Below are 13,618 nucleotides of genomic sequence, written 5' to 3'. Positions count from 1 at the left end.
CTACTGGGGAGCCGCACATGAGAAAAAACTCTGCCACCCAGCGGTCAGCAGAATTTGGATGGAACTCCAGGTTACATGCTTAATGCGGAGTGGCCAAACCTTCTCCAACTCTGCCTGCAGAGTGGAGTTTATCGCCAAAACTTAGAATATATGTCACCCACCTTCAGGACAGCAGAAGGGTTGTAGGGTGGTTTTTATATGACATTTCCTACTGACCTTCTCTGACTCCTTTTCTACTTGACATTTTTCGTGTGGTGGGCACCACCCGGTTCATGGTCAGGTCTGATACAAATATGAGAGAGAACTTGTCATACTCGATACTACGGTGGAAGAAGGACGAAGAAAGTAGGGTGTCTCCATGATGCTGTTTGCAACACTTTGGAGCAAACCAGTCACCACCCACTTGTGTGGTAGAAATTACTTTATGAACACATGAAGGGAACCTAAAAGTATATGATTCACCTTGAGGGGGAGTGAACAAGAGCACGCCATAGGACTTGCTTCTTTCCTGCAAAAGAGTTCTGCTTTTGCGGAAAGAGGCAGTCATCCCCGGAGCAGCAGCGATACAGTGAGCTGAGATCCTGAAGTTACAGTGGTGGTGATTTGTCAGTTTATGCAGGTAGGAAGGAACAAAAACATTCACCAGGTAAAGCCAACTCAGGTTCTGCGGGCCTAGTGGGGGGACCCTTGGATGCATTGTGGCGCCCAGGATCAACAGACTGCGGATGGGAGGTTCTAGGAAAATGTTATATGTGCTTTCATCTTAGGAAAGATTGAAGGTACTGCACTTGGGGTTCAAAATGATGTCCCTGCTGTCAATCTATAATCCAGGGCTAGTTGGTGTTCTGGAGGAGCTGCCTGGGAAGGTGACCCCAAGAGCCAGGGCTTCCAGTCAACATTACAGACCCATGTGGACAGTATCCTCATCCTAGGGTTAGGGCCTGATTCACATCCCGGCTGAGGGGTTACTCTGTTGCAATTGTGACGGATACCCCGTCCACTGAAATCTAAATACCACAGAAAACAGTGGTGTATAGGTTTTGGCGGACGGGATATCCCTCACCGTTGCGACACAGTAACCCCTCTGCTAAAACCTAAATCAGACCCTTATTCTCCACCAGGTGCGTGCACACATTCACATACCCCGTTAGTTTGAAGACCTAGATCTCATCGCGTGCTGTGACTTATTTATATCATTTATATTTACTTACTTTTAGATTTGTATAAAGTGCAACATTCACCAGAAGGCATCTTGGTACTGAAAAGATACACACACTCAATATGGAAGTTTCAGATGAGAACAAAAGTCCTGCTCCCACCTAGTGAGGGAAAGGCCACCTTTTTAAGGTTTTTCTAAACTTTGGCAGGTTGGGTTTGGTCCTGGTCACAAGACGGCGAGAGTGCCATTTAGTAGCTGCAACAATAGAAAATGCTCCGCCGCCAATCAAAGAAAATTTTATTTTTGGAACCCGAAGAAGACATTGATCGATTGACCTTAATGAGTGATGAGGTAGGTACCAGCTGACATAGTGGGAAAGTCTGGTTCATATTTGATCATTGAGGGCTTTACGTACAGACAAATGCTTGAAAATAAATTGATATTTCATGCTGTTTCTCTGTTTAACCTCCATTTAATTTGAGCTTGTTGTATAACCTCTGATTTGTAATCTTATTTGGACACTCATGAAGATTGTGGCACATTGAGCTAAAGGAACTCATATGTTTGGAACAATATGGATATCATCCGCATACACGAAGAATGAAAAAGCAAACATCACAGTATGTTGGGCCACTAGGATAATATAGATATTAAAGAGAAGCGTAGACAGAACAGAACCCTGAGGGGCACCACACAGAAACAGCCCAAAAGAGGAGGCATAAGGAGACAAACTTGATGATTTCTGTTTTGTAGAAAATCCGTAAGCCGGGTTAAAGTGGAAACTTTAGCACCGAAAGCACCAAGTCTTGTGAGCTATGGAGTTGAAGGCTGCCAACAGGTCAAGAAGGACCAAGGGAGCAGAAAGCCCCTGATCTGTAATTCAGCACTAATCATCCAAGGTGGGCACAGTGATGGTCTTGGTACCATGACCGGCATGGAAACCAGCCTGGATTGGATGCAAGAGATCACTGTCCTCCACAGCATCAGACAGCTGATTAAAGAAGGTGCGAAATAAGATGGTATTTTGACGGCTTGTCTGGATTTAACAATGTTTTTTTAGGTGGAGGCATTCATTTTTCCTTTCTCTCAAAAAAAACAGGAGATTTGAAGGGACTTCGAAAAAATCCATTCAGATAGACATGAAAATCAATTTGAGTTTGGGTAGAATACAGTGTTTTTTAAAACTTTAAGCTGAATGAATGCTCAGTTTATGGTAGTCGAAGGAGCGTAGACCTTCCCGTTAGGTGTCTGGTGAACCAGCGCTAAATTACATGATTAAAAATAGCAAGGAAATAGACTGAGATGAGACCAACTTGGTGCAAAGTCAAAGAGAAAACAATTGATTAACTGCAGCACCTTCAATAAAAAAACACCATGCAGCAGAAGGAAACAAATTGGAAGCTGGAGGGGATATGGGGCAATAGTAAAACCTGGGGATGGGTATGTTTCTTGAAAAAAATAGTAAGAGTGAATCAACACAGGCCTTTCCAGTTTCACATCGAAGAACAATCTAAATATCTAAAACCCAAATTATCTGGGAAAACTAGCAACCTATACCAGTTTAGAAGCTTTTGCAACAAAGAGCATTGTTGTTACTGAGCTTGGATTCTTAGTGCCACGCTAACTCCAATACTTGGTGCGATCTATAGCGATGGTTCTTAAAATTTTGACCTCTGTGGACCCCGGAGACCCCTACTGAATCCTTATTGCAATCTGGGGACCCCCACTGAGTCATTACTGGAAGCCGGGGACGTCATCCTAAGCAAAACAATACACTAAAAATACAGAAACAAGCACTCATCAAACAAATACACAAATGATGAAAAATCACAAGAAAATATAAAACAATAACAAATGAATACAAATGAGAAAGTTGGACCTTTTCTAGATTCAACTGAGGTCACACGTTATTCTGTTTGATGCGCTCGCACTGCTCCTAGGTATCAACCTGAGGATACTAACTTAATTGTTAACCAGCAGTCCTTCAAATTTACATAAAAAAATCATTTCAAAATTTTCCTTGTTTATTTATATGCACTTTAATAATCTGTTAATATTACTTAATTTTCTAAGTAGTCGTGGACCTCCTGAGTAGACTTCACGGATTCCCAGGGGTCCCTGGACACACGGGTCTATGGTGCTTTATGTAGTTTAGTTGAAGACACCACGCTTATCAACTCCTACACACACTCCACCTATTCTCCCTGCTGTGCAATTGTGAGCTGGATCTCCTCTCCGTGCCTACATGTGCCACCGCCACCCATCTCCCTCCAGTACTTTCACCTGTTTTAGCATCCTAGATGCAAGACTCATCACACGTCGAGATCCTCTTGAAAGTGAAGGGCCTAGGAAGCGGTGTCCTATTGCTGTGAAATACCTCCACTTTCAACCCCACTGTGTTGCTCAGGACTTTGCTAAAACTGGCCCTTACCCAGCTCGCTCGCACGGCCCGGTCTTGAATTCGCAGTGCTTTCCGTGGAAACCCTCTGGACACACGCAGGAGTACTCTCCCTCTGGGTCATCGATGCACTCAGCCCCATTCTGGCATGGGTTCTGGTGGATGCAGATCTGGACATCTAAGAAGAAAGAGGCAAGGACTCTAGTCAAAGGCCATGGAATGCTATTGCATCTGTAAGATCGTGTTGAGTGTGGCATGAAGGATTAATGGAGAGACAAACACATGAGTGATATTTACTATGGCTGTGTGGCTATTTCCCTGGCCACTGAATTGCAAAGGGGTGCACAGTAACATGCATGCTAGAAGATCAAAAATAAACAAGCACACACCATGGGAGGAATGCATAAACATTGCATTGGACTGAAGAAGGATATTACCAGGCATGGAATTCTATAACTTTCTAACTTCAACAGACTCAAGTAACAAATTTGACAGCACTACGAGAGCAACTAAAGATCTGTGTTGGGTTGCGTCTGTTTTTCGGCGCACCCAGATGCAAACTTATTTTAGGATTTACAAAGCCATGCAAAGCCCGATCTGCATGGCTTTGTAAATAAAAACAAAAAAAGTAACGCAGCGCAAAGCCCTGCCTTGCATCACATAATGTCGGATGGCATTACACTGGTAGAGCATGGACATCCACGTGCATCCACCCTGTATTTTGCTGCAAACCCATACTTACTAATTTCCATTGCAGCAGGGTCAAAACTGATTTGCATATGACTGGGTCCAAACTGTGGTGGCACGGTGGGCGAAAAACAATGGATTTGGACTTGGCCCGGAGTGATTGCCAATGGCTGAGATTATTTCAAGTATTCCATCCATCACCTTGTTGCTGTTGACATCTTAAGTGCAGCGGGTATGCAGAAGCGTGGGTCCCTGGCTCATTGTGCCGCTGGATCAAACTACACCTGGCCGATGAGCTCTTATCAGGGTGAAACTGGTCCTGTGTTGCTTCTATTCCTGTTTTCGGCACATCAGGCTGGACTGTTTCCACTGGAGCAGGGTCAAGACTGATTTGCATATGTTTAGGTCCAAACTGAGATCCTATGGTGGGTGAAAAACAATGGATTGGGGTGCGGCCCGAGCGGTTGCCAGTGGCTGAGACTAATTCAAACATTCCATCCTTCACATTGTTGTCGTTGCAGTCGATGCCCTAAGTGAGACAGGTATGACCAGACATGGGTTCAATGCGCACTGTAACACTGGAATCAAGTTATACCTGGCTGATGATCCCTTACTAGGGTGATACTGGCCCTAGTTTGCTTGTATTCTGGTTCAGGGAGGACCCGGCTTTGCAGTTTGGGCTGCACTGTACCCATGGGGAGCAGGGTCAAGACTGATTTGGATATGACTGGATCCAAACTGAAGTGGCACGACGGGTGAAAAACTATAGATTAGGGTACAACTTGAGTGATTGCCAGTGAGTGAGATTAATTTAAGCATTCATACATCACCTTGTTGTTGCTGCAGTTGATGCCCTAAGTGCGATGGGTATGCTCAGACATGGGTCCTGTGCTCACTTTGCCACTGGAATCAAGTTATACCTGGTTGATGAGCCCTTACCAGGGCAAAAACGTTCCTAGGGTGCTTATATTCTGGTTCAGGGAGGACCTGGCTTTGCAGTTTGGGCTGGACTGTTCCCATTGGAGCAGGGTCAAGACTGATTTGCATATGGCTGGGTCCAAACTGAGCTAGAAGGGTGGGCAAAAAACTATGGATTTGGATTTGGCAGGAAATGATTGCCAGTGACTGAGATCAATTCAAGCATTTCATCCATCACCTTGTTGTTGTTGCTGTTAAAATCTTAAGTTGATGTGTATGCAGAAGCGTGGGTCCCTTGCTCCAATTATGCCACTGGATGAAACTACACCTGGCCGATGAGCTCTGATCAGGGTGAAACTGGTCCTAGGTTGCTTCTATTCCTGTTCTGGCAGGACCTGGCCCGGCAGGTCAGGCTGGACTGTTTCCATTGGAGCAGGGTTAAGATTGATTTGCATATTGCTGGGTCCGAAAATGAGATCGTATGGTGGGTGAAAAACAATGGACTGGGGTGCGGCCCGAGGGACTGCCAGTGGCTGAGATTAATTGAAGCATTCCATTCATCACCTTGTTGTTCCATATTTACTAAAGTCAGCAAACATGGGTTTGCCACAAAATGGGGCACCTACCCAATGCTGGCATAACGAGGAGAACCATCTTTCTGCAGAACACATAGGAGGATTATGCCTCTAAAGCATGAAGCATGGGTTAGCTACAGATAGTCATCATAGAGCTCCAGGGAAGGACAAACAGCAAGGCGTTAGGGATCTAAATGTGAATTCATCAGTGAACTGGCAAGTGGCTTTGAGCCAATGTCTGACAGTCATAGCTGTACTATGTATATATATTAGTATCTAAGCAAGATTATTGAAAAAGAGGAACAGTGTGAGGCACCATCAGTGACTTAGGTACAGAGGTAATTCGCCTTTCTTCTAACGGAAGCAGCGATAAACAACGCAGATCTGGCAGCAAACCAAGCTGCTGCAGGTGAACTTACCTCGGTCACAGAACTTTCCAGCCCAGCCGGCCAGACACATGCACTGCCAGGGCTGGTGACACGTTCCATGCAGGCAACCCGGCATCCGGACACACTTCTCGCAATACTCGCCTTCCCAGCCTGGATCACAACTGCAAAAGAACAGAGACATCAGCATAGCCATTCAAGCCTGACCAGCACCTTCTCAGCAATGACTAAAGCAAAGCCAGGGCACAACAAACCATGCAGCCAAGCTGTTGTCACAGACACATGGGAGGACAAAACAGACGGTATGAGACACTAGGGGGCATATTTATACTCCGTTTGCGCCGGAATTGCGTAGTTTTTTTTTACGCAATTCCGACGCAAAACTAACTCCATATTTATACTTTGGCGTTAGATGCGTCTAGCGCCAAAGTCCATGGAGTTTGCGTCATTTTTTAGCGTGGACACCTACTTTGCGTTAATGAGATGCAAGGTAGGCGTTCACGTCTAAAAAATCGACTCCGAGGCATGTGCGTCGTATTTATACTCCCGGGCAAAATTCACGCCCGGGAGTGGGCGGGTCAAAAAAAATGACGTACGGCCGCTTTTGCGCCGATTTTTAGCGCCTGCAAAAAGGCAGGCGTTAAGGGACCTGTGGGCTCTAAAGGAGCCCAGAGGTGCCCTCCCATGCCCCCAGGGACACCCCCTGTCACCCTTGCCCACCCCAGGATGACACCCAAGGCTGGAGGGACCCATCCCAGGGACATTAAGGTAAGTTCAGGTAAGTGTTATTTTTTTTTTTTGTGGCATAGGGGGGCCTGATTTGTGCCCCCCTACATGCCACTATGCCCAATGACCATGCCCAGGGGACATAAGTCCCCTGGGCATGGCCATTGGGCAAGGGGGCATGACTCCTGTCTTTGCTAAGACAGGAGTCATTTCTATGGGGGTTGGGAGTCGAAAAAAATTGCGCAAATCGGGTTGAGGCGAAAAAATTGCCTCAACCTGACTTGCCCCATTTCTTGACGGCCAAGCATCATATCCCCCTACGCCGGCGCTGCCTGGTGTACGTCGTTTTTTTCCACACACACCAGGCAGCGCCGGCGGCTAACGCCGGCTAACGTCATTGATTAAATACGGCGCCCGCATGGCGCTTCAGAATGGCGTTAGCCGGCGCTAATTTTTTTGACGCAAAACTGCGATAGCGCAGTTTTGCGTCAAAAAGTATAAATATGGCCCTGGATGCAAACAACCAGGAGCAAAGTTTGTGAAAAGTGCAAACAAGAAGACCTTAAATAGCTGCCTTGATGTTCTGGAAGTAAAAACTGACATTAGACAACAGCTAATACTAAGTAATTACCAGTTGTTGAAATGTATTTAAGCTTTCAGCCCATCACTTTTCTGTTCTCCTCAGTGAGATGCCATATGTGTAAGTATTATGCCCAGGCTTTTGTCCTGTGATCGCTGCACCATAAGCCACTCACACTGCACCTCACTGATGAGTCCCAACAAGGCGGAAACCAGTCAGGGTTCGGTTTTGATTCAGGTTCAGAGGGAAGAGGCCTAACAGTTTGGGCTGGATTGTTCTATTGGAGCAGGACCAAAGCACATTGAAACAAGGCTGGCCCTAGAAAGAGTGGTACAGTAAGCAAAAACATTATGTAGTGGATTGCGGCCCAGAATAACCATTTGTGGTTGAGAATAAATCAAGCATTTTGGCCATGATTCCCATGCATAACTCTAACCTGAAGCCATCCTGGTTTATTACCTCACACACCATTATTGTTTAAAGAGGTTTGTGAAGCTATGGGACCTGAGTTCATACAAGTTATAGGAAGAAGAGGCTGGGCTACCATGAGGCGCAGGCAAGCAGCAGGCAATCCAAGAGTCCAATAGAAGAGTTGGAAGGTTGTATCTGAATTTTCTCTGGTTCTCTTCTTGCATGGGCCACTAATGTCAAATTTATTTTATTTGGTGACTGTACAGGTCCTGGCATAGGAGGGGCATGAAGGCCTCGGTTGCTGACATCATAAATGAGTCCTGTATCAGCCAATAAAAATGTAACTCTGAACATCACTACCATCGCCATGCCATGCAATGTTCACAATCACTCACCCTTAGCAGTCATATCACATACAACCGCACCTTCTGCAGCAGAGAGGCCATCATTATTGTAGGCCTGCCTGGTCCACATGCGCAAACATTCCACTCTTGGGCCCGTATTTATACTTTTTTAGTGCTGCATAAAAAAGTATAAATATGGGCCTACGTCTCTAATCATTCGCCGTTGCTGGATGATGAAGAGGATTTCCCCCAAATTGAATAAAGAAAATGGGCCATACCTGCACTTGTCGTCCTCGTCGCAGCGTCCGTGGGCCAGATCACAGAGAGCACTGCATTCGTCAGCTGCAAAAATCAGAGCAGCACAAAGTTAGGAGAGATTTTGGAAGGTGTGCACACTATTAGGTAAAGGTATCATTTATTATGGAGGCATCCATTAGATCCAGAAGCAACACTCATCGCCCCATCTTCAACAAGCAACACTCATCGCCCCATCTTCAACCAACAATACTTATTGCCTCATCTTCAACCAACAACACTCATCGCCCCATCTTCAACAAGCAACACTCATCGCCCCATCGTCAACAAACAACACTCATCGCCCCATCTTCAACCAACAACACTCATCGCCCCATCTTCAACAAGGAACACTCATCGCCCCATCTTCAACAAGCAACACTCATCGCCCCATCTTCAACAAGCAACACTCATCGCCCCATCTTCAACAAGCAACACTCATCGCCCCATCTTCAACAAGCAACACTCATCGCCCCATCTTCAACAAACAACACTCATCGCCCCATCTTCAACAAGCAACACTCATCGCCCCATCTTCAACAAACAACACTCATCGCCCCATCTTCAACAAGCAACACTCATCGCCCCATCTTCAACAAGCAACACTCATCGCCCCATCTTCAACAAGCAACACTCATCGCCCCATCTTCAACAAACAACACTCATCGCCCCATCTTCAACAAGCAACACTCATCGCCCCATCTTCAACAAGCAACACTCATCGCCCCATCGTCAACAAACAACACTCATCGCCCCATCTTCAACAAACAACACTCATCGCCCCATCTTCAACAAGCAACACTCATCGCCCCATCTTCAACAAACAACACTCATCGCCCCATCTTCAACAAGCAACACTCATCGCCCCATCTTCAACAAGCAACACTCATCGCCCCATCGTCAACAAACAACACTCATCGCCCCATCTTCAACAAACAACACTCATCGCCCCATCGTCAACAAACAACACTCATCGCCCCATCTTCAACAAGCAACACTCATCTCCCCATCTTCAACAAGCAACACTCATCGCCCCATCTTCAACAAGCAACACTCATCGCCCCATCTTCAACAAGCAACACTCATCGCCCCATCTTCAACAAGCAACACTCATCGCCCCATCTTCAACAAGCAACACTCATCGCCCCATCTTCAACAAGCAACACTCATCGCCCCATCTTCAACAAACAACACTCATCGCCCCATCTTCAACAAGCAACACTCATCGCCCCATCTTCAACAAGCAACACTCATCGCCCCATCTTCAACAAGCAACACTCATCGCCCCATCTTCAACAAGCAACACTCATCGCCCCATCTTCAACAAACAACACTCATCGCCCCATCTTCAACAAGCAACACTCATCGCCCCATCGTCAACAAACAACACTCATCGCCCCATCTTCAACAAACAACACTCATCGCCCCATCGTCAACAAACAACACTCATCGCCCCATCTTCAACAAGCAACACTCATCGCCCCATCTTCAACAAGCAACACTCATCGCCCCATCGTCAACAAACAACACTCATCGCCCCATCTTCAACAAACAACACTCATCGCCCCATCTTCAACCAACAACACTCATCGCCCCATCTTCAACAAGCAACACTCATCAACCGATCTTCAACAAAACCATTTTGATTTACCACGACTTGCAGTGTCACCCACTGGTGTCAGCTCGGAAGCAGTTCACCGACCTTGCTAATACCAGCCATCTTAGTGCAAGAGTTCGGTATGGCCAATGAATGTACCTGGATCACATGCAAGACGTTCCTTGGTCCATCTGCCAAATCATTTAGATTTATTAGGCAAACCTTACCCTCTGCAAAACCATGTTATGGAGACTCCTGCGCTCTGCTAGTGAAGAGCCATCTGTCCAGCAGGGGCATGCAGAAGGTTTTGCAATTGTAGATGTATTTTTCTTACAACTTGACTTTTTGGACCTACATGATACCTCTTTCAGGCCCCCAGCTAATCAAGTACTCTGCCCATCTTTTGGGCTCTCTCAGTGCAAAGAAGGGCTGAGAACCCCCAACAGTGAGCCCTACCTCCTTCTGCCAATTTCCAGAAAGGATGGCACAATTTCAGTACTGTCACATGTGAAGTCTTTTTAGCAGTGAGCGGAGGGATAGGAGCAGAGACAAGGAAGGCATCTCTCAATCACAGCTACTTGCATCAACATTGAGAGCTGGATTGAATATACAGGGTTATTAGAACCTAATGGAGACCAAGCAACAGCGTTCTAACTATACCACATCCAGCCTGGGTAACAGTCGTGATCCGAGGAAAGTATGGTTCACACTTGCCTTGGACTGTGCAGTTGAGACTTGGAGGAAGGAGGGATGTGGGTTGCTGCCAAAAAGTCAAGTACAAATAAGTCCTGTTGTAACTGGGGCACTAGAAATAGAGAATAACTTTTTGTTATTTTTTTTCCTTCGCTGATATGAAGAAGTGAAGCCTGGTTGAGACCCACTATGACCATTGTGACATCTCTGACAGAGGAGACCCGTATGATGTATTTCAGTACCTGTGCCACCTGTCTTGGACAGACTATGGCCCAGATTTAAGAGGGCCTTGCGCCATTCTAACACCACATTAGCGTTATTTTTTTACGCTAATGTGGCATTGGAACGCCCAACACACCGTGCCATATTTACAAAGTGGTGCAGTGCTTGCATTGCTCCACTTTGTAACCCCTTGTGCCACATTATGCCGGCGCTAGGTGGACTGAAAAAATGGCGCAAAGAAATCTAAGGGATTTTTTTGCGTCACCTTTATCAGCATAGAGCAGGCGTTAAAGGGAGGATCTCATTGTTTTCAGTGGGCCTCAGGGTGCTTTGCAGGATTAGTGTAAAAAATGTTGATGTTAACCCTGCCAAGCGCTGGACTAGCATAAAAAATTATAACGCTACTACCCCTGACTACCGCCATGATGCGCTGTATATTAAGGGGCATATTTATACTCCGTTTGCGCCGGAATTGCGTCGGTTTTTTTGACGCAATTTCGACGCAAAACTAACTCCATATTTATACTTTGGCGTTAGACGCGTCTAGCGCCAAAGTCCATGGAGTTTGCGTCATTTTTTTGCGTGGACACCTACTTTGCGTTAATGAGATGCAAGGTAGGCGTTCACGTCTAACAAATCGACTCCGAGGCATGTGCGTCGGATTTATACTCCCGGGCAAAATTCACGCCCGGGAGTGGCCGGGTCAAAAAAAATTACGTGCGGCCGCTTTTGCGCCGTTTTTTAGCGCCTGCAAAAGGCAGGCGTTAAGGGACCTGTGGGCTTTGAAGGAGCCCAGAGGTGCCCTCCCATGCCCCCAGGGACAACCCCTGTCACCCTTGCCCACCCCAGGAGGACACCCAAGGCTGGAGGGACCCATCCCAGGGACATTAAGGTAAGTTCAGGTAAGTGTCTTTTTTTTTTTTTTTTTTTGTGGCATAGGGGGGCCTGATTTGTGCCCCCCTACATGCCACTATGCCCAATGACCATGCCCAGGGGACAAATGTCCCCTGGGCATGGCCATTGGGCAAGGGGGCATGACTCCTGTCTTTGCTAAGACAGGAGTCATTTCTATGGGGGTTGGGAGTGAAAAAAAATGGCGCAAATCGGGTTGAGGCGAAAAAATTGCCTCAACCTGACTTGCCCCATTTCTTGACGCCCAAGCCCCATATCCCCCTACGCCGGCGCTGCCTGGTGTACGTCGTTTTTTTCCACGCATACCAGGCAGCGCCGGCGGCTAACGCCGGCTAACGTCATTGATTAAATAAGGCGCCCGCAAGGCGCTTCAGAATGGCGTTACCCTGCGCTAATTTTTTTGACGCAAAACTGCGTTAGCGCAGTTTTGCGTCAAAAAGTATAAATATGGCCTTAAGTACGGTGCACACATGGTGGCGTTAGGGGGTGCTAAGAGGAGCAAAAAAAGTGGTGCTGCACTAGGTGCAGAGTCCCTTTTCATAAATCTGTCTTCATGGGTGGGAGTAGCTGGTCCTAGACAAAAATTTTTTTTTATTCTACTTGGATTCTACATTTTTCTTTACTTCTTAACAGATATGTGTTAAAGGTTGAGACGAGGATACTGTAAGGAGTTCAGTGGTCTGCTGCTGCATCATACGGGTGTTACGGAAGCCTTCATGTTCCCACCCTCAGCGGGCCAGGGGGGCATCTCACAAAAACCCAGGGTCGGTCACAGATGGTGATGGAGGCTCTAAACTCTCTCTTCAGCTCCAGGCAGACCTTCAGTAGCAGCCACCCGTGGACCGTGAGGCAGTAGACCTCTGTGGTGCATGGCGGTGCGGGCATCTGCACTCATCCTATAGTCCCTGGCTGGAGACCCTCTTTACCTCAATCGTCGTTTCTACCTTTGCAGTAGAAAGCCCTTTTCACGACAAGAAAACTGCAAAGCATCCTTTATTTCCTTGGTGGGTGAACTAGTCAAAAACGTTCTGTGCTCAAGTGAGGCTGTGAACGCTAATCAGGAAATGCCCTCATAAGCACCAGCCAATCAGTGATCATCTAGAGAGAATGTCGATCGCTACCCCAACATCAGCACCAGTGCAGCAGCAAGATAACCACGAAGTTTGAGACCGTTTGTGTAGCTTCACTGAAGGTAATAGTGAATTGCCAATTTTTATACTAATTGTAAGGATATCATGGATGTTAGCTTCACCGATGGTCAGGTGACTATGCTGCTGCATCATAGGACAGCAGACAAAGTGCAGATCAGAGGCGTGCAAGCTGACCGGGCACAAACATTAAGTGAATCGGTGTCATGCATCTCTCAGCTACTCAAGGTTTTGTGGCCCTCACTGTGTTGCAGAATTATTCCCCATTTCATCTGCTAAACCAGCCTGGAGATAAGCCAGGGATGGCCTGAAAGTGAACTGTGCTGCAGAGCAACTGCAGGAGGATGGAATTACATATCCCCTGATCTTCCAATCCCCATTGGTTCTATCGTAGCGTCCGTTTTGGTTGGGGTGGTTTATATGAACCACGCAATTACACGTCATCTTGCTTTCTGAGTAAACGGAACACCAGAGAAGTAGCAAACTGGACCTGGAGTCCCTTCCTTCACTCCTGCAGGATCCTTGCAGGAGCGACTGAAGACATCTGATGGTACTAAAGGTAGCTTTG

The 13,618-nt window shown here is 46.7% G+C and overlaps 1 protein-coding gene across 2 annotated transcripts in view; it reads right to left on the bottom strand.

Moving 5' to 3' along the window:
• Positions 1–13,618, bottom strand: part of DLK2 (delta like non-canonical Notch ligand 2) — a 151,623-nt gene that overhangs the window by 12,222 nt on the left and 125,783 nt on the right. For both annotated transcript variants that reach the window (XM_069236267.1, XM_069236266.1), the window contains exons 3-5: positions 8,463–8,526; positions 6,157–6,287; positions 3,591–3,735 (exon numbers count right to left, since the gene is read on the bottom strand). In XM_069236267.1, the coding sequence (XP_069092368.1) occupies positions 3,591–3,735; positions 6,157–6,287; positions 8,463–8,526 (340 nt within the window). The remainder of the gene's footprint in view (positions 1–3,590; positions 3,736–6,156; positions 6,288–8,462; positions 8,527–13,618) is intronic.

This window comes from Pleurodeles waltl, chromosome 5, assembly GCF_031143425.1.
Source record: "Pleurodeles waltl isolate 20211129_DDA chromosome 5, aPleWal1.hap1.20221129, whole genome shotgun sequence".
Classification (NCBI taxonomy): Eukaryota; Metazoa; Chordata; class Amphibia; order Caudata; family Salamandridae; genus Pleurodeles; species Pleurodeles waltl.
This window is presented reverse-complemented; position numbering and strand designations above follow the sequence as displayed.